The sequence below is a fragment of the Semicossyphus pulcher genome, unplaced genomic scaffold (assembly GCF_022749685.1).
Source record: "Semicossyphus pulcher isolate SPU_LCO1_2020_fin unplaced genomic scaffold, fSemPul1.0.p SCAF_3, whole genome shotgun sequence".
In the NCBI taxonomy this organism is placed as follows: domain Eukaryota; kingdom Metazoa; phylum Chordata; class Actinopteri; order Labriformes; family Labridae; genus Semicossyphus; species Semicossyphus pulcher.
In genome coordinates, this window is record NW_027211704.1 from 34,696,824 (window position 1) to 34,718,937 (window position 22,114).

General features: G+C 45.0%; 1 protein-coding gene across 1 annotated transcript in view; it reads left to right on the forward strand.

Annotated features, from left to right (window-relative positions):
- Positions 1 to 374: 374 nt before the first annotated feature.
- The window catches only part of pik3c2b (phosphatidylinositol-4-phosphate 3-kinase, catalytic subunit type 2 beta), a 43,950-nt gene continuing 22,210 nt past the window's right edge, over positions 375 to 22,114 (forward strand). Inside the window, exons 1-11 of the mRNA XM_069677766.1 lie at positions 375 to 577; positions 10,478 to 11,427; positions 12,828 to 12,928; positions 14,386 to 14,546; positions 14,782 to 14,902; positions 17,202 to 17,313; positions 18,133 to 18,212; positions 18,330 to 18,393; positions 18,810 to 18,956; positions 19,063 to 19,096; positions 20,098 to 20,293. Of these exons, the coding sequence (XP_069533867.1) occupies positions 10,576 to 11,427; positions 12,828 to 12,928; positions 14,386 to 14,546; positions 14,782 to 14,902; positions 17,202 to 17,313; positions 18,133 to 18,212; positions 18,330 to 18,393; positions 18,810 to 18,956; positions 19,063 to 19,096; positions 20,098 to 20,293 (1,868 nt within the window). The 5' untranslated portion in view covers positions 375 to 577; positions 10,478 to 10,575. The remainder of the gene's footprint in view (positions 578 to 10,477; positions 11,428 to 12,827; positions 12,929 to 14,385; positions 14,547 to 14,781; positions 14,903 to 17,201; positions 17,314 to 18,132; positions 18,213 to 18,329; positions 18,394 to 18,809; positions 18,957 to 19,062; positions 19,097 to 20,097; positions 20,294 to 22,114) is intronic.

A 22,114-nucleotide genomic window follows, 5' to 3' on the forward strand; every position in this document is an offset into this window, starting at 1 on the left:
CTGTTTCTCCTCTTTTCTCTCTGGGCTGAAGCACCGTTAAGTCAGACAGGTTTACCGGAAATATTTACACAAATATTGATAAATAGGTTAAACATTATCATAATTGTATGTGAAGAATATATAACTGAGGTTGTATAGTTTATAATGCTTGTAAGTAGACGTGAAGATAAAAACTTTTCTGAAACATAAAATGGATTTTTTTATTCTTTTTTATTTTGAAAGTTTGACCGGAAGCCACCTTCATTTTTTGCGTGTGACTTGACGTACAGCAGCTGCAGAGCAGAGGCTGACGCAAAGCCGAGAACCTCGCTAGAGACCGGGTCCCAGAGCCGCCGGAGCCGCCTCGTATAGCGGGCTGCATTGTTTAACTCGTCAACAGAGGCGGGGGTCCGGTTCTGCCTCCTGAATGTGTGGAATACCATCCGAAGCGGCGACTGGACCTTGTTTATTTGTTTGGATATAATTACCGACAAGGCATCCATAGTTGTGGGGGATCGATGTATTTTTTGGCAAGAAAGTAAACCGCTTTAAAATGGCAACCGCCGCCTGCTCCCGGCGACCATAGCCCCAGAGTAAGGTAAGGTTTGCCTACCTGGAGACGAATGAGCTGCTAGCTCGCTCACTCTGCTTTGATTATGGAAATGATCTCGTGCATTTCTCTGAGCGGTGAAGTTCAGTCTGTTCACTTGCTGTAGGACTGCGCTGTTTCATGAGCCGTGCCTTCCTTTGAGAGAAGGTCAAACCAAACCGTATTCAAACATCTGGCAATCAAAACATTCCAGCTTTCTGCTAAATTCGGTTTCCTGTTTAAACACGGTTAAGGATTATTTTAAAATCCTTATAGTCTATAGCTAAATTCGGCGCACATATAATCCACCCAAATACCTATATTAGCAGTAAATTTGAGCTAACCTTTGAGAGGGGTTTCGGGCAGCTCGACACCGCCCTCCATGGCAGGATGCGGGTGGGAAAACGTCCTTAGGAACATAAGTCGAACCAATATTTATTGTTTAAAGGATTTTAAAACAAACTTTATGCTGATGTAATGGATGGGGCGTGTTGTAAAAGAGAATAGTGGTGCCTACATTGTTTATTTGGCCGGTGTGGATGTTGGCCGTTGAATGAGGCCATATTAAAGTGCCAGATTTCTCAGTGGAGTTTGGTGTGGCTCTCTCCATGAGACTTGGCTGTGTGTTGGTTGAAAACGTTGCAGCAGACAGTCGGGAGGTTGCTGGCAGCTGCCGCTGCAGCAGCTGTCACAGATGTTAGGACACATATCTCCTCATATAATTCTTCCATTTACTTATTGTGGTTAATGACGTCGGTCTGTCACCTGTTTCTCTCTGAGCCTGCGCAGTTTGTGCACGGTGTCTCTTAAACTTTTGTTTTCTGATGAAAAAAAGTGAAGTAACTCTTTGCTAAGATCAAGGACGCCGACACTTATCATAACAACCGCAGTTACCTTTCACAGTTCACCCGAATTTTGTATGACGTCATATACACCTGTCTAGCACAGACGAACAGAACAGGTGGATTCTTGTTAAAGTCGTGCCTTATGGCGCACTTAACGATAGGATTAGATCAGATGTCTTTATCTGAAAGCCAAAATCAAGGATGCAAGCGTTTGTCAACAACCCATAAGACATCATTGTTATGACGTCATTACAGGGGGCGTGGTAATGTCAAGTCATAGTGGTGCTACACTCTCATAATGTCATTAAAATAAAGGTGATGAAAAGGTTAATGTCTGTTTCCTGCTGCCTAAACAACTGACAGTGATAAACTCCAGGTCTGTGCCTTGCTCACAGGCAGTGGCAATCCTTCTCTTGATAGACAGCATGCTGGTCTTTTGCTTTATTAGAGTAGAGCCCGAGTCAAGAGCATTTTGTTAATAATAATCACACAGGGTCTGATGTACAACCAGCAGCTGCCATCAGAGATAATGATCTCATCGGGAAGTGAAAGTGACACTGAATCAACATGTGTTTCATGTCTGTGCGTTCGCATCAGACTCAGCCTCGTCTCTGAGAAGGAGTGCCGTCTTTGACTCTGACCAAATGCAAAGCAATGTTTTGACCCGGCACAAGAACAAAGTCACTGCAAAGACCCGAATAAGTTCTTTTTTAACCCAAGAGAGAAATGACTGTGAATCTGTGTCACTTTAACCTGTCAGCTCTTACTTTCTTGATATAGCACCAGAAATGTTCAAACCAAACTCCATTGAAAAAACAGTCATTTTAAAGTGGTGTTCTTGTCGTCTTGCAGACAGACCTGACAAAGCCTGAACTCAAACTTTTTACAACCCTGCCTCCTGATGTAGTTCTCTCAGCATCCTCTCAGCCTGTTTATTGTCATTAAATCTCAGTAACATCTGTTTGTTGTGGCTTCATAGCGCTGTAGTAACACAGACTTGCTAGATACAGTGAAACTGCCACTCAGCGGAGACAGATGGACAGGTGCTCCACAGCTGAAACAGAACGCCGGTAGTTGGTGTCCATCAGAGAAATCCTGGTACTGATCCGAGCTAACACCTCAGCACACTGGGCACTGGTCAGCCTGAAGGAGCTGGAAGCAGCAGGAGAGTTCATCAGACACAGCTCAGGAGGAGGAGGGGAGATGAAACTGCATCTGAAGTAACAGCCATCTTTGTCACAGTCGTGTCAGTATCTTAATCAAATCAGACCCCAAACTAACTTCCTGTTTGTTTTCCAACATCTGCACATGAACCTGTCCCTCTCCCCTCACCTCTCTTCCTTCTCTCCTCTCTTTAACTCCCCCACCTGGGGAGGCACCACGCGTCCCTCCTCCCGCTGTGCAGTCGCTCTTTAATAGATAATGTCAGCAGTCAGTCATTAGCTGCAGCGTCACTTTACAGGTGCTCGTCCCTCAGACAGAACAGGACGTCATGTTTTTAATGGTCCTGCTAAAATAAATAATTAAGCAAATAAAACAATGTTATCATTAGAGTTCCATCAACATGTTGGTGAGACAGTGTACAGATGATCGTCAGGTGGAGTCGTAATGTTTGATGATTAATCTGAAGCTCGAGACTGATCCAAGAGTTTGGAAGGAGGTGAGTACTGTGAAAGGGTCACAGAGGCCTCATTGAATCAAACCACAGTCCCACATGGTCACATGTTGTGATAACCGAGGTACAGAAATGTTATTCAGGTTCAGGTCTTTAAACGTCACATGCAGAGATTTCTTTACACAGACAAAAAGAGGTAACGACATTAAGTTAAAGTACAGTGTGCAGGTAAAGTTCAGAGTTCAGCAGTCTTATCACCTGAGGGATGAAGCTGTACATCAATACATTTCGATAAAATGTAATCTCTTTTATTTTACTTTCAAAGGTATCGAAAAAAAAACAGATCAACAATCAGATATTTAACTGCTGCTGCAAGCAAGAGAGAGAGAGCAGCGGTGGTCGAGTGACGGATAGAGGAAGTGAAAAGTGGATGAAAACAAGCACAACCCTGCAGCACATGCAGAAATGAGAAAGAAGAAATGACTGAGCTCTGTGCGCCCGCAGCATCGAAGGAGGCATCGATATTGTTAGTTTAACTTGTGTTGAATCGAAGTTTAAAAGTGTTGCGCTGTGACAAACATATAATAAACACACTGCGACCAACAATTAAACTAACATAACTATGTCTAACTAATGTGAGACAAGTTTCAATTCAAAATTCAATTAGAAAAAAAATTGCCGTGAAGTTTTAATGTTACCGTGCAAACTCTGCAGTGTGACAGATTTTAAACAGGAATATTTCACATTATCTGACGACCGTAGCCGACAGGAGCGCCCGTTCACCTGTCTGTGCTGAGTCTCAGTCTCACTGTAAACAGGAAGTTACACAGAGGCTGCACTCTGGCTTACTGCAGCGGGATGAAGCCCAAACAGAAACAGAGTTTCTTGTGATCGACTTTAATTAACGGCTCTTCAGTTTGCTGAAAGAACAACATCATGATGCAGATCAGGAACAACATGAAGCTTTGTCAGGTCTGTCCTCGGCTTTCGTGACACAGCCTCAGGGGAATTTGTCTCAGGTTGAATATTTGATCTAGAGCAGATTGTTAGCTGTTAGCGTGCATAGTTGTTGTATGATACAGTAGTTTTACCTGGCAAAAGCACCTGTCCTCATTTTTTGCCTCCAAAAAAGCCTTCCACACAGAGCTGTCTGACGTCTGCAGAAATCTCTGCATCTTTCTCAGGTTCGAATCAGGCACCTGGCACTCATGCTTTCTTCTTCTCTTGTTATTTGATGGCGGTTAGCAAACAGCTTTCAGATATGCTACAGCCACCGTCTGGTGTTAGTCCCGCATTACAACCAGGCGCCAGTAAAAACGATTGAAAAAAAAAAAAAAAAATTTTAGGATGAGATAATATTCGCATATTGCATCACTGTGAACCCAGAGGAACCTGTAGCTGCTGACTCTGTCCACCATCGCACCATCAATGGTGAAGGGGGCGTGGCCTCCTTTGTCACTTCCTGTTGTCCACAATCAGCTCCTTTGTTTCCTGATGTTAAGATGGAGGCACAGAGATGTCAGAGTGTCAGAGATCTGACCTCAGGCCGTGTCATCGTCCCCGTGATCAGACCAGGGACACTGTGTGTGTGTGTGTGTGTGTGTGTGTGTGTGTGTGTGTGTGTGTGTGTGTGTGTGTGTGTGTGTGTGTGTGTATGGTCCCCTCACCCCCCTTTGTGACTGTCAGTGGGGTTCATGAGTCGCTGTGTGAACGAGTGAGTCAGACCATCACACACACACTGTCAGCTCTTTGTCCCCTCCTCCCCCCTCTGATTGACAGGCTTTACTCTGTGGTGGGGGAGGGAGGGAGGGAGGGAGGGATTCTGGTTCTGATGAGTTAATGTGACATGTCACACTCCACATGAAGCTTTCATGTGAGGTGGATCTGCGTCACATTAACAGAGAAACACCTGAAGTACATGCACACAGATACTCTCGTCTTCATCACCGGAGGGCTGCCCCCTGAAGGTCACCGATTTTAATCATCAGACACCGAGTGAATCTCTGCACTCTAGTTGTTTAGCTTGTCGCCTCACAGCCAGAAGGTTCCTGGTGTGAATCCCGGTTCAGACATTGCGGGTTCCCTCCAGGTACTCCAGCTTCCTCCCACAGTCCAAAGACATGCTCGTTAGCTTCATCGGTGACTCTAAATTGCCTGTAGGTGAATGTGAGCGTGAAAGGTTGTCTGTCTCTATGTGCCAGCCCTTTGATGGACAGGTGACCTGTCCAGGTGTAACCCCGCCTCTCGCCCAATGACAGCTGGGATAGGCTCCAGCCCCCCTGTGACCCTGAACAGTATAAGCGGTGTAGATGATGGATGGATTGTACACGGGAGCTACATCTCCTCTTCAAACACAGAACACAGGCAGTAACGATGCAACGCTAGCTGCTGCTAGCTGACGTCTCGGTGCCAGCCTGCTCTTATTTCAGGAATACTTCAGTGTTCATCGTTCACAAGGTTTTTACCAGGAGTCAAATAACCCACAGAGATCTCGGGTTTTCTCCCTCATCAGCTAAATGCATTTATGTTCCCTTTTCGTGATTCCATAATTTATGTTGCTTTAACTGCTGAACTATTACTGACATAAAGTTATTATTCCTTTAGATGGGAATCTGAATTGCTCAAAGAGAGTATCAGCAGGAGTAAAGGAGTAAAAGACTGCTGCTAAACCCCAGAACTCTGCACCTAACCGCCTCCAGGTTATGTGTGCAAAAAAGTATATTAATCATAAAACCGTGGTCCTGACATACATCCTCTTCTCAGTGTGTGATGGATCCGTGTTGACATCTTTCACTGTTGGTACCAGCTGCCTCAGTCCAGTCAGACCAGTGAGACCATTCCTCTGTCCACACTGGTGCATGTGTGTCCGGCTGGAAGTGGGGCACAGCTGGTTTGTGGTGTGTGTATCAGGCTTTATTCCCTCTGTGGGGGACATATAATGACAGGGAGGGGGTGTCAGCTCTGTCCCTCCCCCACCCTATCATCCATTTCCTCCCCTCCCCCCTCAATGTGTCGATGATGACCCCCCCTCGGGGTTGGAAAGGGAGACTGAGGAATCAGACAGCAGTCTGCCCACTCAGACAGATTACATATAAATGTATCCATGAAGGAGATTTATTTGTCTCGGTAGAATACTTCTGACATATTTTGGGGTCTAAATCACTAATAAGTACACAAAGTTTTGGAATCGCTCTGTTGGATTTCTTCATCCTGCAGCAGTGAAACAGGCTGTAATGGCTGCAACATAATCCTTGATGGGTCAAAGGTCGTCCACTAAAAGTTGTTGCTGTTTCCACTGACAGGCTCAGATTGTTATTCTAAGTGTGTGACAACATGACAGAAAGGATCCCTACAGAGATAGACCTTTTTGTTACAGAGGAAGATGATTGTTTTAACCTCACACAGACGTTACATCGCTCTCTGCAGACACACCAGACTCCATTCAGAAAAACAGCGATTTAAGCTCACAGCACACAGGAGCTGCTGCTCTGCTGCTGCCTGGATCGGTTAGTTTGTTTGTAGGGATGCACCGATGCATCGGCTAAACATCGGATTCGACCGATATCGGCCATGTTGACAGACATCGGCCCATCGGCAAATAAAGTGGCTTGCGCCTATGTTTGTATTATTTAACTGCTTTAATTGTGCAGTAAGTTTAACTGTAACATCAAAGTATTTATGTTTTCAGAAAGTATTCAGTTAGGCTATGTAAGCACTGACAAATGTTGGTGCTATGACCAGGTGATTCTAAGACAGGCTGAAGAGGTTTTTCAGGCTGTTATGTTTTGAAAAAATATTTTTATGTGGCAGAAGTTTAAATGAAAAGATGTGTTGGGAATTTGAACGACTGAATTCATGAGTGTGATGACGGCCTGAATAAATATTTTTTATTAAAGATATGGGCGTTAATAACTAAAAAAAATTACAGTTATTGAAAAAAACCATCACTATCAGCCATCTGCAAAATAGTTTTAAATATCGGCCCTGATTTTCTCAGTCGGTGCATCCCTATTTGTCTGTCATTAGCCCCTTTTTTAACAGCCTGTTCAAGGTAGGAGCGTTATGCCATTAATCCTCCTTAACGTTCTGTATACCTCGTACGCTCACAGACTGTTCATCCTGCAGTCGAACAGAGTCAAATGGATGTCTGTCTTGTTTCAACGCTGGCATGCTGTGTTAATCCACACACCGGGGCAGCAGTATGGTGGCCTTGTAGGTTCAGTGTAAACAGCAAAGCAGACGTCACGGCCGAGCTCGTAACGGCATTATTTCTAAATCTTTGTATAAAAAGAGGCCACAGAGAAATGGAAAGAGGCGGGGCCAGACGGTGTGTAAATAAAGTAGGACCGAGGTGTAGGTGTGCGTGTGGAGTTTAGAGCTGTTAGAAATCACAAATATAATAGATCATTATGTAGAAAATGCTACAATGCTAACCTGCTAGAAATGTATTCTTTCAAATGTTTAATATACAATCCCCCGCCCAAGTCAGGAAAAAGCATAAATGCATGTTGTCTTCTCTCTCTCATCGCTCTCTTCAAAGCCACTCCATTTACAAAACCATTAATTTGACAGAACACCGGAGTTGATGATCTGCAGCTGCCTTGATGGGTTGGTTTGTCTGTGTCATTTTGGTGTTTTAAATGGTTAGCTCAGATCCTACACAACATTTGTGTAACACAAACAAACTAACGAGGCAGCAGGCGACCGCAAGCTCCTGTGATCTGTCAGGTAAAATGACTGTTTTTGTCCATGGAGTCTGGTGGCTTTGAGAGAGGACAACATGCTTTTTACTGACACACATTTTACAGAGACATGTCCACTGCAGAGCTGCTCAATGTTCTGTCATTGAATTCAGGTCATTATATCCTCTTTAATGTCAGGGTTAGTTATTTCTGACCTCAGGTCTCAGCTTTTCCTCCTCACAGTGTCACTTCCTCCTGATTGTTTTTACGTTTCCTTCCTTCCTCCACACTCGGCTGCAGGTTTGTCGGTCAGATGGTGATTCTCCGGACCTCCCATGTGAAGAGTTTGAACTGGGACGTCCTTACGCCTGAACAGAGATGTTTCAGTTTAACAGATGCTCGCTGCTGTCAGTAACACGGAGGATAAAGAGACTGTAGACGTCTGTCTCACTTTTGACAGTTTTAACGAAGCTCCGCCCTCATGCAGCCGTTTGCCATTCTACATTTGACCAAGCAACACTAGCGTAAAGCCGCCCAAGTGTGTGTTTGTACAGCGTTCTCGGGGTTGCGGGACCAAAAACGTGCCCAAGGTGTAAACGAACAGCGCATGCTTCAAATGAACACACGCCGCTGTTCCACCCTGCTGGCTCCGCCCTGCTGGCTCCGCCGTTTTGCCTCTGTTACGCCTGTTACTCCCTCCGATGCCAGCTGGGAGGCGGAACGACTGTGCCCCACCTTTCCACCTCCCTGCGTTTCTTCATAGAAGATGGAACGTAACAGAGGCTTAATAATCCCACCTTGAACTGGCGGTATAAAAAGGGGCTTATACTACCACACCTAAAAACACATGTTGCATTATAATTCAAGAACGTGAGGCATGTTTGTACAGTCACATGCTAAACAGCAGCGATCACTGTAGCGCTGATAATGCGGCTGGATCTCAGACTGAATGTAAGGAGCAGACAGCCTGTTTTCAAGATTGAAGCCAAAGCGAAGGTGCCTTAAACCGGCAATCCCTCTCATGGCCAGCAGGCGGCCGCTCCACCAGTTGTAAAAAAAGAGTTGGCTTGTTTACCAGCAAATGAAAACATGAACCAGCACCAACACTTTTCTTATGAGTTTATGGTCTGAATCTCTAATGTCTTCAACACAGCATGATGATCCTTTTGTAAATTATGCTCCCATTTAGGGGCACAGAGACCATAAAGCAGGGGAGGGTTTAGGGCGGGGCTACCTGTGGTTGATAACTGGCTAGCACACTGACCTGTCACCCAGGACAGATGCGTAGCAATGTGTATCCAGATTTTGTCCAATTATGGTCACTCATGGCTCCAAAAAACCAAGATGGTGACCGTTAAAATGCTTAACTCAAGGCTTCAAAACAGTCGTCCTCAAATGAACGCGTGACTTCACAGTGGCTACTTCTTGTTTACAGTCGATGGAACAATAGCTTGCCTCCTGCCCATTAGGGATGGGATGAATTCGAGTTTTCATTCATTTATAAAAAGTTTGAAGAGTTCATGCAAATATTATCTCAACATAAAAACGCCGGAGGCTGGCTGTAGCATATCTGACAGCTGTTTGCTATCCACCATTAAATAACAGAAGAAGAAGAAAGCATTAGTGCCAGGTGCCGATAAAACGGGTGTGGCGCAGTGAGATTTGGGATGGAAATAAAATGCAGAGATTCTAAGCTAAGCTCTAAGATTCTCATCCAAAAGGCAAGTGGACTTGGTCGAAGTTCTTGAACTAACTGTTACTGTGACCTGGATGACTGAGAACCTTCACAGACGATATGCAGACGTTTCTGCAGCCGTCAGAGAGTTCTGTGTGGGACTTGTTGAAATATACAACAATGATGTGAAGTGCAAACTCTGAAAGGTATAACTAGCATATCAGTCTACAACAACTGTGCACAGTAGGACGGGCTGATTCTCACCATAAGAAGAATCCATGAGTTTTTGGTACACTTTGACATGATAACAGTATTTCTGCTTGAAATGCCCTACTGCCCATGTGAGCAGTATTAGCATTTTGATATACAGTAGTGTAACTGCACAACAGCAGCTTGCATAGACAAGATCAAAAGTGCCTGTAATTAGTTTTTCATGTTGAGTTAACCACTGCAAGTCAATGCTGGTGTTTGTTTTCTGCTGGAAAAGCGTCTCACTGACATCCTGACACATGGAATGGATACGTTGTGACCGATTTGACCCAATCATAAGAGAAAGTGGGTTTCTGCACCATCCCTTACAAAAGTCTCACTCTTACAGAAGTCTCTGTTTGTGGCCCCCCAGACACTGAAAAGGTGTGGACACTAGGTATAACAGTAACAAAGTTTTACACTTACAGATTTTAACATAGTAATGTGGACATACCCAATATCTCCACCGTATTTCAGCTCTGAATGACGCTGTCAGGAAGGTAACTGTACAGCATTAGGGTTTCATTGGAGAGAGGTTTCACTGAGGTTTATGAGCTGTGTGAAGCATTGAGGTTGGGGTTACCCTCAAAACTAACTGACACCTAAATAACATGGTGGCAGGAAGTTTCTACTCAAGGTTGGTTTGTGGGTCGTTGTAGAAATAATGAAGCTGCCATGTGCAGAATGCTGGACTTGATAGACATACATAACACAAAGGGTTGGGGGTGGCTGAAAATAACTGATATTTAGATGGATTTGAGTTCAAAGTAAGAATATGACATGGCATGAAACAGTGATGTATCAATAGATGTCTGATGTTTATCCTCTCCACTCGGTCCTCAGATGATCCTCTGCAGCTCCATGTCTCCTTGCCAGATCTTCTAGCAGCAGTCCAGCTGAGCTCTTCCCTCCTCCTGCTCCGTCTCTGCTGTGGTGGCATCATGTCAGCAGCTCAGACCCAGAAGGAGAGCAGTGAGGCGGGCTGGGGCTGTCTGGAGGCTCTGGGTCTCAGTCAGAAGGAGCTGGTCCTGGCTGAGGCCCTGCAGATGGAGTACGACGCCCTGTCCAGACTCAAACAGGACAAGAGTGGTACCGGGACCAGCCAGACCCCTGGTTCTAGCCAGGCCCGCTCCAAGACCCCGAATCCCACCACCGAGCGCCCCCGACCCATCCCCAGCCAGCCCAGTCCTGTCTCCGTAGGAGGCGGTCTGTTGAGGGGCCTCTCTGGGTCGGACCCTTCCCTGAACCAGCCAGGAGGGTCACAGTCTCCACATTCCATCCCAGCCAGGGCGCTCCCTCCTCAGGGAGGCTACTTCAAAGAGTCCCTGTACATCCTGGACAGTCCGGAGGCCAACAAGTTCAGGGACTGCTCAGGTTCCAGCCTCGGGGACTCATTTGGTTCTGGATCAGGATTTCTTTCTAAAGGCTTCCCCTCCCTTCCAGATGATGTCCCCCCCGCCATCCCCCCAAGAAACCCCATCCCCCAATCGTCAGGGTCAGAAAACCCCTTCCTGCCCTCTCGAGGGTCCACCACGCCCCGAGATGTGAACCTGTTCACGCCAGATGTGGATCAGCCAAAGGTGACCTCAGGAGAGCTGAACTACGACAACATCAATGACTCGCTGTCCCGACTCAACGGGAGCCGACAGGGGCCTCGAGGTCGGAGGGCCAATGGGGACCAATCAGGAAAGCCTGTGGCTCGAAGTAAAACCCTCCCCCCTCAAGTTCCACCCAGGACATATGTACCTGTTCCTAAGAGCAACAAGAACCAGCGTCGGGTTTCTGCAGACCCGGTAAGAACCTGTGAATTTATCTGAAATCCTGTTACCTGTATGAGCTGGTGCCATTATGATGTCACCTGAAGTTTTGGACTTTTCAAAGCGGGTGATGTTTGCATCTGGTTTTCAGACGGATTGTAGTTGGGTCAACTTAGTTTGTTAGCATGTTTGCTTGTTCGCTACTTAAATACACTGTCAAATGATGTAATCCTGTCTGTTCTCCCAGACACTAAAGCGCTTTTTTCTTCGGTTGTCCAATAAATCTAATGATAAAGAAAAATACCAACTTAAAGCAGAGTAAATGGAAAAAAGTTTACCTTCCTACAGTTTGCATTTCCCTGTTATTTCACTTTTAGCAAGGTTTCATTAACGGTTCAAACCCCCAGAATATTGAATTCACTGTGAGCGACTCAAAACTTACAACAGTGAAAACTGTTCTATCTCATGTTTAACATCTTTTTTGTATGAACCGGCTTTTTGAAAAGATACAAAACAGACATCAGGATTTAATGTGGAAACACGAGCAGACTAACCCGCTCAACATAAACCAAATGACTCATTTGTTTGTTAGTGCTTGTCTGTTCTATTTCTGGTGCATCATGGTCGCTGTAAACTCAGCCTCCTTGCAGGTCACTGTTGATGTGTTGAAACTGATCACATTCAGAGTCCATCAGTAAACAGGCAGCAGTCAGACCAGTTTGACCAGCTGGAACCTGCAGCTGTGATGGGGAGATTTCGATTAACAACAACCCTGGTTATTAGTCATAGTACATTGCAAGTCTCCAGGTTACTTTTATGTTTTACCATGCAGAAGATTACAGTCTGTGGTGAGTAAAGAGTTACACCAGGAACACTCTCCTTGTACTTCAAAGCAAGCTCAACATATCCAGGATATCTTGTTGATATCTGGCTTTGCTGAGCCGAACAAAAGCAACTGAACTAAGCGGGCTCACAACGCTGGCTATAAACTTGATAAGTACGCAGACTTTCAGATGTAGCCATGAGCATTGTCACATAAAATTGGGGGCGTTTGCAGCAGATGGCCAATCGCAAACACGAACAGCGTATTTTACAAACAAAGAGCTAACTATATATTAGACATGCATGAAGAACTTAGAAACAAAATCCAGGCTAACCGTACCTGCAACACATGAAATAATTATTTTAAAACCCACTCCATGTTGGAAGTTTCCCTTAAAATAGCTTCATTGCTTCTTCTCGACCTCATGAGGAGCTCTGTTTCGTCTTCAGAGTGAGACAAAATAACTCAACCAGAGCTTTTGTCACACTTGAATTATTTCTTTTAACAATTTCTCTTCAGTGTTGAAGAACTCACCAGATGTAAATGATTTTCAATAGATTAAAAAACATCTGGGAAACTCTCCACTGATTGGTCAACTCTGTGTGCTTGACAGGTGTCCCTGGGCTCCAGGATGAATGGATTTGGATATGAACTGTTCCAGGTGTCTGAAGAGAGGGACGAGGAGGTGGCAGCTTTTTGTCACATGCTGGATGTGTGAGTAACAGACACGCATACACACTTACATATTTACATCTGTCTGTATATGTAACCTCCTCAATTCAAAGAAGTGTTCCCAAGCCCCGCATCGTGACCTTAACCTAAGTTTAAACTGAAGATTGAAAACAACGCATGAACTTCAAACTGACCTTTGGAGTTATATGTGGACATGTTGTCACGGTGCATCCCCACAGTGAAATCATGTCCTAGTAGCGCTGACATGTATTCAAAGTGGACAAATGTCCTTGCAGTCCATTCAGTGCAGAAATGTCCTCTGAGCGCAGACATTTTATTGCAGTGTTTAATTGTCCCCAACAATGTTTCAAGCTCACAAAGATATCACTTCAAACACACACGCACGCACGCACACACACACACACACACGCACACACACACACACCTGACCTTCAGCCTGAGTGATGTGGTGACACAAACATCGTAATAACTGTTTATAATGAATGTTTACAACCTTCAGTAACAAACAGAGCCTCTCCTGCACTCCTACATTAACATGATGTCACCATCAGTAAATATCTCCAACACAGTTTACATCATGTGAAACACAGCCGCCTGTAAAAGGTTTAACCCCGTCAATAGCACCAGATCTGTCACTTGTGACTTCTGATCAATCACTCTTGATAAAGCTAAATACATGGAGGGACTGCAGGAGACGTTTCAGTCCACAAAAAATAACTGAAGCCCGGGTGGAGGTTCATCTTCCTGGAGATCACTGACCCCGGACACAAGGCCAGAGCAACACAGGAGTGGTTAAATAACACAGAGGCTAATGTTCAAAGTCCAGATCTCAGCCTGATCCAGAATCTGTGGTCCACATCCACCATGCTGGACCACCTCTAGTACATGTGTCAGGAAGGACGGGGAGAAACCAAGCGGTGTGCAAAGCTTGAGATACTTAACCCCAAGAGATTTCCAGCTGTGTACTACAAACAACTGTGTAGTTCTTATTTTCCTTTAAAGGTTTGCTGACTGATCATTTGCTTTGAAATCTGACTGTTAGTGTGCACGGGATCTCAGCAATACTGAAATATATTTGAAACTATCGTGTGTAATCCAATCTCATCTGATGAAGGGGTTAAATTCCTCTGCAATGATGCCTTTGGAAACATGCTAACTGTTGGCATCACCTGACCATCACCTCATCAGTATTCGCTCCAGTTGATAAAGTTCAACTCGAGTCAGAATTAATGCACTGTCTCTGTGTCACAAAAGCCTGTCAGCGTTGAGATTCTCCTGACATCCTGATAGTGCATCCAAAATGATTCATCCAAACCCCATTCAAAAAATGAGCATTTTTAAGTTGTTTCTTTGTCGTCTTGCAGTCAGACCTGACAAAGCATGCATCCAGACTTTTTCAGATCTGCTGCTCTGTAGCTCCTTTGCTGCCACACACCGCAGGTTAGCTGACAGAACTCTTTGCGGGTGTTTCTCTGCAGGTTACGTTCGGCATATCCGCACAGCGACCGCTCGAAGAACGCCGGCTTCGTGTGGTCGCCGTCCGTCGGGCTGGAGGAGCTGCATCAGGGTCTGGGGGTCAGCGTGAAGGTCACCGTCATCAGCGAGCACTTCAGAGAGCCACTCACCTTTACCTGTGATGGTAAGACACTGGGGATGTGACCGGAGCAGTATATTTACATATATGTTTTTCTTGCTATATTTTAGACATAATGTTGCTTTAACATAGTCAGATTGTATGAGTCTTAGTTTATACATCATAACAATAGAATGTTGTATTTATGTACAATAAGACTTTATGCTAAAAACAATAACAACGTGACGAGTCGTTTGAATGAGGTTTGGTAGTAAATCTTTTTTCTGTCTGTGTGTTTGAGGTTCTTCCACGGTGGACCTGCTCATCTATCAGACTCTGTGCTACGCTCAGGATGATCTGGATCACCTGGACCTGGATCACTACCTGCTGAAGGTCTGCGGACACGACGAGTTCCTCAACAAGTAAGAACGTCAAACCCCCAAGAGGTCCTGAGCGAGGTCTCACATCACTGTGCTGATTTATCTCTCAGGAGCTGCTGTCGCCAATATTTCACCTCTAACTAGAGTTTAGGGACACATTTGCAGCTGCAGCTCAGAGGAAGGACGGGGAAAACTCCAAATAGACTTACATGCAGAGATAATTAGATTTTAGGTTGAGAAGGCGATCTATCTTAAAAGTACTTTCTGCTTTATTTGTTGAAATTCTCTTGACCATCCACCTGGGTTCCCTCATTGTGCATAAGGGGAGTTTCCCAGAAGCTAAAGCTAGCGAGCTAAGTGCACAAGAATGGCAGTTTGATATCGTAAGCTCAGACAGCGGTGCCCTCGTCCTCACTACGCTACCTCATTAAACACTTACTGTTTTTATTTCAAAGTTGCCTCCCCCCAGCTTTAAGTAGATTTGATGTTTTTGCATGTTTAAAATGGGATAATTAACGCGTCACAACGTGCACAACGAGTCAAATTAGCCATGTTGAGTCCTATGGCTGCTACAGGAGACATTAAAATGTTAGCATTACATGCTAGCTTTAGCTAAAGTTCAGATGGTGAATGTGTGACTTGCTAAATATCAGACTTTAATTTTTAATGTTTATCCGGTTATAGAGACTCTATATGACCTACAAACAAACAAACCTTTAAAGTGAAGATGAATTATTTCTTTATAGCTGTCTGTTAATGGCTGTTACTGCTGCCACAGGGCCGGTGTCAGACGAAGTGACTAACAGCACGTCGACCCAATTAAAGATTCACAGGCAGCAGGAGGATTTTTATCGTTACAGAACACTTACACATGTGCAGATAAATAGTACCGCTTTGTCCACAGGGGGCGCCAAGATCGATACAAAATAAAAGTTTCTCACAGGAGCTTTAAAGGGACAATGTACATTAATCATCATCAAACAGATGTGCATGTAGCCGTGTTAGCAGAGAGGCTAGTTTTCACCAGAGGTCCCTTTACCTGATGTCGTCAGGTATCTGTACTGATGTTAGCGCTTAGCCCCGAGTACACAGGGCTGTCAGCATGGAGAAAGCCAAGCAGGAAGGTATTATGCACCACATATTGTATTATTATCTCACTGTTTTACACAAGAAGACCTTCAGAAATGTGACTGCCCTGCATCCTGGGCTTTGTGCCTCCAGAGATGATTAAAGTGGTTTAAAGAGTTTAATGTTACTGACAGACTCTGCTCAGTGTGGACGTCGCTCCATCTGCGGTCGCTGCTCCAGACTCATAATAACAGAGTGCTGCTGAGCTGTGGCTGCTGCTAAACCAGCAACACTAATGTGCTAACCACAACACACACACACACACACACCAGGCAGGCTGCACACACACACACACACACACACACACACACACCAGGCAGGCTGCACACACACACACACACACACACACACACACACCAGGCAGGCTGCAGTGTGTGTGTGTGTGTGTGTGTGTGTGTGTGTCCTGTCAGTGGAAGTGTGTTTCAGGCTGATAAGCTGAAGCTGAGACGTCGACTGAACTTCCTGCAGCGAAACAATAACTGAAAAACTGTTTATTACATCTGTCTCTCTCTCTACCTGTCTCCCCCTTCCTACCTGTCTCTCTCTCTCTCTCTTTCTCCCTCCGTCTTTCTGTCTCCACCTGTCTGTCTCCCTCTCTATTTGTCTCACTCTCACTGCCTGTCCCACTTGTCTCTCTCTTTGTGTCTCTGTCTATCTTACTGTCTGCCTGTCTCGCTTTCTCTTTTTTCCCTGTCTGTCTCTCCACCTGTCTGTCTGTCTCCTCTCTCCCTCTCTCTCCCCCCTGTCTCTCTCCCCGTCTCTCTCCCCGTCTCTCTCCCTCTCTCTCTCCCTGTCTCTCTCCCCGTCCCTCTCCCTGTCTCTCTCCCTGTCTCTCTCCCTCTCTCTCTCCCTGTCTCTCTCCCTCTCTCTCTCCCCGTCTCTCTCCCTGTCTCTCTCCCCGTCTCTCTCCCTGTCTCTCTCCCCGTCTCTCTCCCTGTCTCTCTCCCTGTCTCTCCACCTGTCTCTCTCCCCGTCTCTCTCCCCATCTCTCTCCCTGTCTCTCCACCTGTCTGTCTGTCTCACTATGTCCTGTCTGTCTGTCTGTCTCCACCCCCCTTGTGTATGTCAATCTCTCCCCCTGTGTGTATATCGATCTCTCTCCCTGTCTCTCTCCCTGTCTCTCTCCCTGTCTCTCTCCCTGTCTCTCTCCCCGTCTCTCTCCCCGTCTCTCTCCCCGTCTCTCTCCCTGTCTCTCCACCTGTCTGTCTGTCAGCTCTCAGACTCTGGCTGGTCTGGAGTTTGTGCAGCAGTGTCTGAAGTTCGACTGGGACGTCCGACTGTTTCTCACCCAGAGGTCTGCCATCAACACAGAGCTGGCCCGCGCGGTGCGAACACACACACACACACACACACACACACACAGTGGTCACTATAAGTAGTCGTTGGCGCAGTTTGAGAGGACGCTCAGACTCTGTTTTATTATGATATTTTGACCTTCGATCAGGACGTTCAGGTTTTTTCAACATCAATATAAACGACTAAAGATTAACCTGACGGAGATGATAAGACAGGAGGAAAGTTCTGGAGAGATGAGAGTGTGAGAGGACCTTAGAAGACAGAGGAGACAGGATTTAAACAATGTTCTTCAAATGAAAGGTCAATGTGAAGATTGCGCCCTGGCCTTTGACTGCAGGGTTCATATTTACAGGCGTCCACGGGGGCAGATTCACTAACTTAATATAAGTAAAGACTTTTCATTTTCTGGAGGAAGTTTCCACAAATTCAACATGAAAATTACTGAATGACAATAAAGATGTAAAATACAATCAGACATATGATCGAGTACAATAACACATAGAATCATCTGCTTAAAACTGCACTTCAGTGTGAATGATAAAGTTATTCATGTTTGTATATGAAAGACATTGACTTGATGAAAGGTGGCTTGAGTTAAAAATAACAGGAGAAACGAGAGATTAACAGTTAAATCTGTGTAAAGCATCCAACCCTTTGTATGAAGTCTGACACCTACAGGTGAAAAGCAGGTACTGAAGAAGCTTTCAAACGCTGATTGTCGTCACAAGATGTGAAAATCGTTGGTTTTTAAACAGGACTTTGGTGCAGGGCAGAAAGTAGATCATTAAAAGTCATTCAGAGGGAGAAATGTCGAGCGTTTACTGACCTCCCTCACCTGATGAAAACAGAAAGAAGACGATGACACGTTGTCCTCCATGAACCACAGCATCCTGCTGCAGGAGCGGCCCATCAAACAGACCGTCACCAGGTGAGGAGCCCAGACTCTGACTCATAACAGCTGCATGTCATTATATCAGTGTTAGTAATTATCTTCAGCACAAATAAATCAACTGACAGATTGATCTCCATGTTTCTGTGTGATCAGGGAGGCTCTGACGCTGCTGCTCGATACTTTTCATAATGAAGCTGAGTCATTCCTGCTGTCAGAGGTAACACGCACGTGCACACACGCATGCGCACACACACACACGCACACACACACGCACACACACACACACACACACACGCACACACACACGCACACACACACACACACACACACACACACACACACACACACACACACACACGCACACACACACACACACACACACACACACACACACACACACACACACACACACACACACACACACACACACAAACACACGCACGTGCACACCTTCACTGACACAATTAACCCCGCTGCAAAAAGTCAGCTCTCAAAATCAAGATTAAAAAAAGGCAAATTATGTCTTTAAATTATCTGCAAACAGATCAACAAAATGAACAACACACGTGCACGCAGAGTTATCTGTGATCAAATGAACCCACATGTCCTCTTCTCTCCCGTGTGTCTCTGCAGGTGGAGCTGCCGCTGCACGTGGAGCGTCTCGTCCAATCAGTGAAGGCGCTCTGCAGCTCGTTAGCTGCCGTGGAGACGCCCGATGTGACCTCCGCCCTCAGCCAGCTCCCAGCATGCCCCTGTCGTCTGCAGCCCAAAGTCCTGAAGGTGACAGGCGTCGACAGTGTGCTGAACACGCCACGTTAAGTTCTCTGTTGATATAAAAACTGAAGGATCAGCAGACTGATGAGTCTCACCTTCTCTTTTTTCCCAGGATGCTTCAGTGCTGGCTGTCAAAGAGAACAGAGGTACGGGCCGACAGCAAACACAACACAGCCTGATGTCACAGTGAAACCATTACAGAACTACATTCTCTCTAATGTCCAGCAGGGGGCGAAAAAGACGATTGTTCAGAAGTCTACGAGAAAATGAGCCTCAGACAGACTTCATCGTTGTGCGACACTTTATAGCTGCTCCGATTTAATTTAATAATAATAGTAATAATACATTTAAGTCGCTGAACCCCTCGAATCACCTGCTGAGAAGTCTGATTACGTCCATTTGTTATTAGATGCAAAAGATGACATCTCTCAAATGTAAAAGTTTAATTTAGGATTGAGACGACTGATACATATCGATCCAGGATGAAATGAAACTCTCTACATGGATTGGGTACTAATGTCAATATGCAAAGGTGTCTTGAAGCCTGCACACTTAAACACATAACTTTATTATACAATATTTAACATTATTTAACATTGCTGTGAGGACCAGCGTCTGCTCAGCTGTCGGCCTCTGCTACATGTGCAGCAGACAGTGCTGAGAGGATTGTGGAGTCTGAGCGCCCTCTGCTGGACAAACTACATGATGACACCAATTTTAAATCACTCCAAGCATTGTTTTCTGTTTTATACATGTTTGTTTGTTTTAACATGTTTTATATTAGTGGAAAATAAAACATACAAATATATCAATAAGCAATAGGCACGTATCAGTCGACTGATGTATTGGTTAGGCTCTGATTTTAATCTTTCCAACTCAAAATCACAGTCTGCCTCTGGGAGCTCTATGTCTTCAAGCATACAGCACCCTCTGTCCCTAGAGCCTCGACTCAGAAGATAATGTCCCAAAATAATTCTTCAACAGGGGAGAAACAGAAGAGCGTTCCCCTGATCCCTCCACAGACAGAGCAGACGACAGATGAAAAGAACAGATGATAGAAATTATTAAAATGCTTAGAGATGTTCTTTGATATTTCATTTTGTTTTCAATTCTTTATGTATTTATTCTTTTTTGCTACTTTTCACAGAAAAAGTGGTGGAGAAGTTGACGGCGGCCATCTTGGATCTGGTGGAGCTGTACTGCAGCACGTTCAACGCCAACTTCCACACGACACCGCAGAGTCAGAGCTGCACGGCGCCCGTTCAGGAGGCCGGCCTCGTCACCAACGTGCTCTCCTTCAACATCTACGCCGCTCACCGCATCCCCATCACCTGGGCCGCCAGGTACAACCGCACACACACACACACATACACAGCACAGCAACACGCCTCCACTGTCAGAGGGGCAGGCAGCAGGCGACCCCTACCGGCCGCAGCGGGCATTACAGCCGCAGTGAGAACAAACGGTGTGATGATTCAGCTGATCTCACACACAGAAACAAAGCAGCTCAGACTGAGAGCGGCTGCCCCTCCCCCAGACACACGCGCGCGCGCACACACACACACACACACACACACACACACACACACACACACACAATCACTCTCTCTCTGCTGGGACAAAGGGAATTACTGCCTGGGAACCAGAGCTGACCTTTGACCTTTGAGAGGATGCCTGACACCTGGCTGTAAGCATCACACACCATCTGTGTGTGTGTCTGTGTGTGTAGTGTTGGTAGATACTCACATATAACTGGATTATTAGATTTACAGTATTTCCATTTCCTGCTTCTTTCTGCTCCACTTCATGTTTGAACTTTAATTACAAGTTGAAGAGCGCAGGGAGAGAAAATCTGTTGATTCATATGTTCAAGTCTTGATATTTTTCCTTCTGTTTTTATGACTTCAAAAGATGTTGGAAATGTTTGTGACAACATAATCTTTCTAAAAGCCTACATTTTATTATTATTATTATCTGAAACGTGTGGAGAAAAAAAAGTTCATCATTTATCAAGTTTTTTTTAAAGTAACTTTTTTTTCACTCGACTTCTCAGAAAAAACAATTTTGGCAGGTGAATTTTCCTCTTTTGCACCTTTCTTTCTGAAGTGTTTGTTGTTGTAATTCTCATTCTGTCCACCAGAGGCTGACCTACTGCTCACTGAATAATGCAGCCTTGTTAGTTGAGTTTAGTTCAGTAGTTTGGTTGACAGGAGCCGCGCACAACACAACATACAACACTTCTGTGGTCTCTGCACAGGGGTCCGTTTCACAAAGCAGGTTTATTGAAAACTCTGAGTCTGTTAACCCTGAAATGAGGGAAACTCTGAGTTTTCCGTTTCACAAAGGGAGGTAACTTAAGCTCTCGGTCAGTTACCGTAGTAACAGACCTTATGAACCTAACCTGGTCGCGAGCAGGTTTTCTTCAGGAAACTCAGAGTTTCGCTCTGTCTCCTCCCTTTAGAATATAAAACCGATTCGGTTTTATATTCTGTTATATTCTGTTATATTCTATCAATTCGACTTCCTCATTCATTCAGCCCGTCTCACGCGTGTGTTTAAGCGGTTACCGAACTAAAAGAAGAAACGTTGCGTCTCTGTGCTGCTCTGACCGCTTTGCAAAAGTCTTTTATAATTATGATAAAAAAATCAAAAGACAAATCTGTGTCAAAGTCATCATTTTTAGATTTTCCGCCACCACTGCCGAGAGCGCTCAGATAAGACGCCGTTAGTTATTGGATTTTTTTTTTTAAACTAACACATTCAGTTTAATCAACATGAATTATAATGTATGTGAAGTCAGCATCATGTTAGGGATAAAGCTAATACACATTAAAACTGCCACTGAATGATATTTAATCTGTTTAATATTGAAAATATGATTGAAGTGCTTCCATGTATGTTTTTTTCTCCCGCTGCATTGCTCCTAAATTAATATAAATTTTAGCTTCCGGTCGTGTTTAAGTATTAAATAAATAGACCAGTTTAAACTAGCGCATTAACTCGAGCAGCAGTTTCTTCCCACGCTGCTTCTCTCTCTTTTGCAGCTGCAGCCGTGTTACTTTATGTTTCTAAAAACATGCTCGTATTCGCTGAACGTCCGCGTGAGGATTTCGAGCTCCGCTGGTGTGACGTAGGAGGACCTCTTTTTGTGTACCGTTGCCATG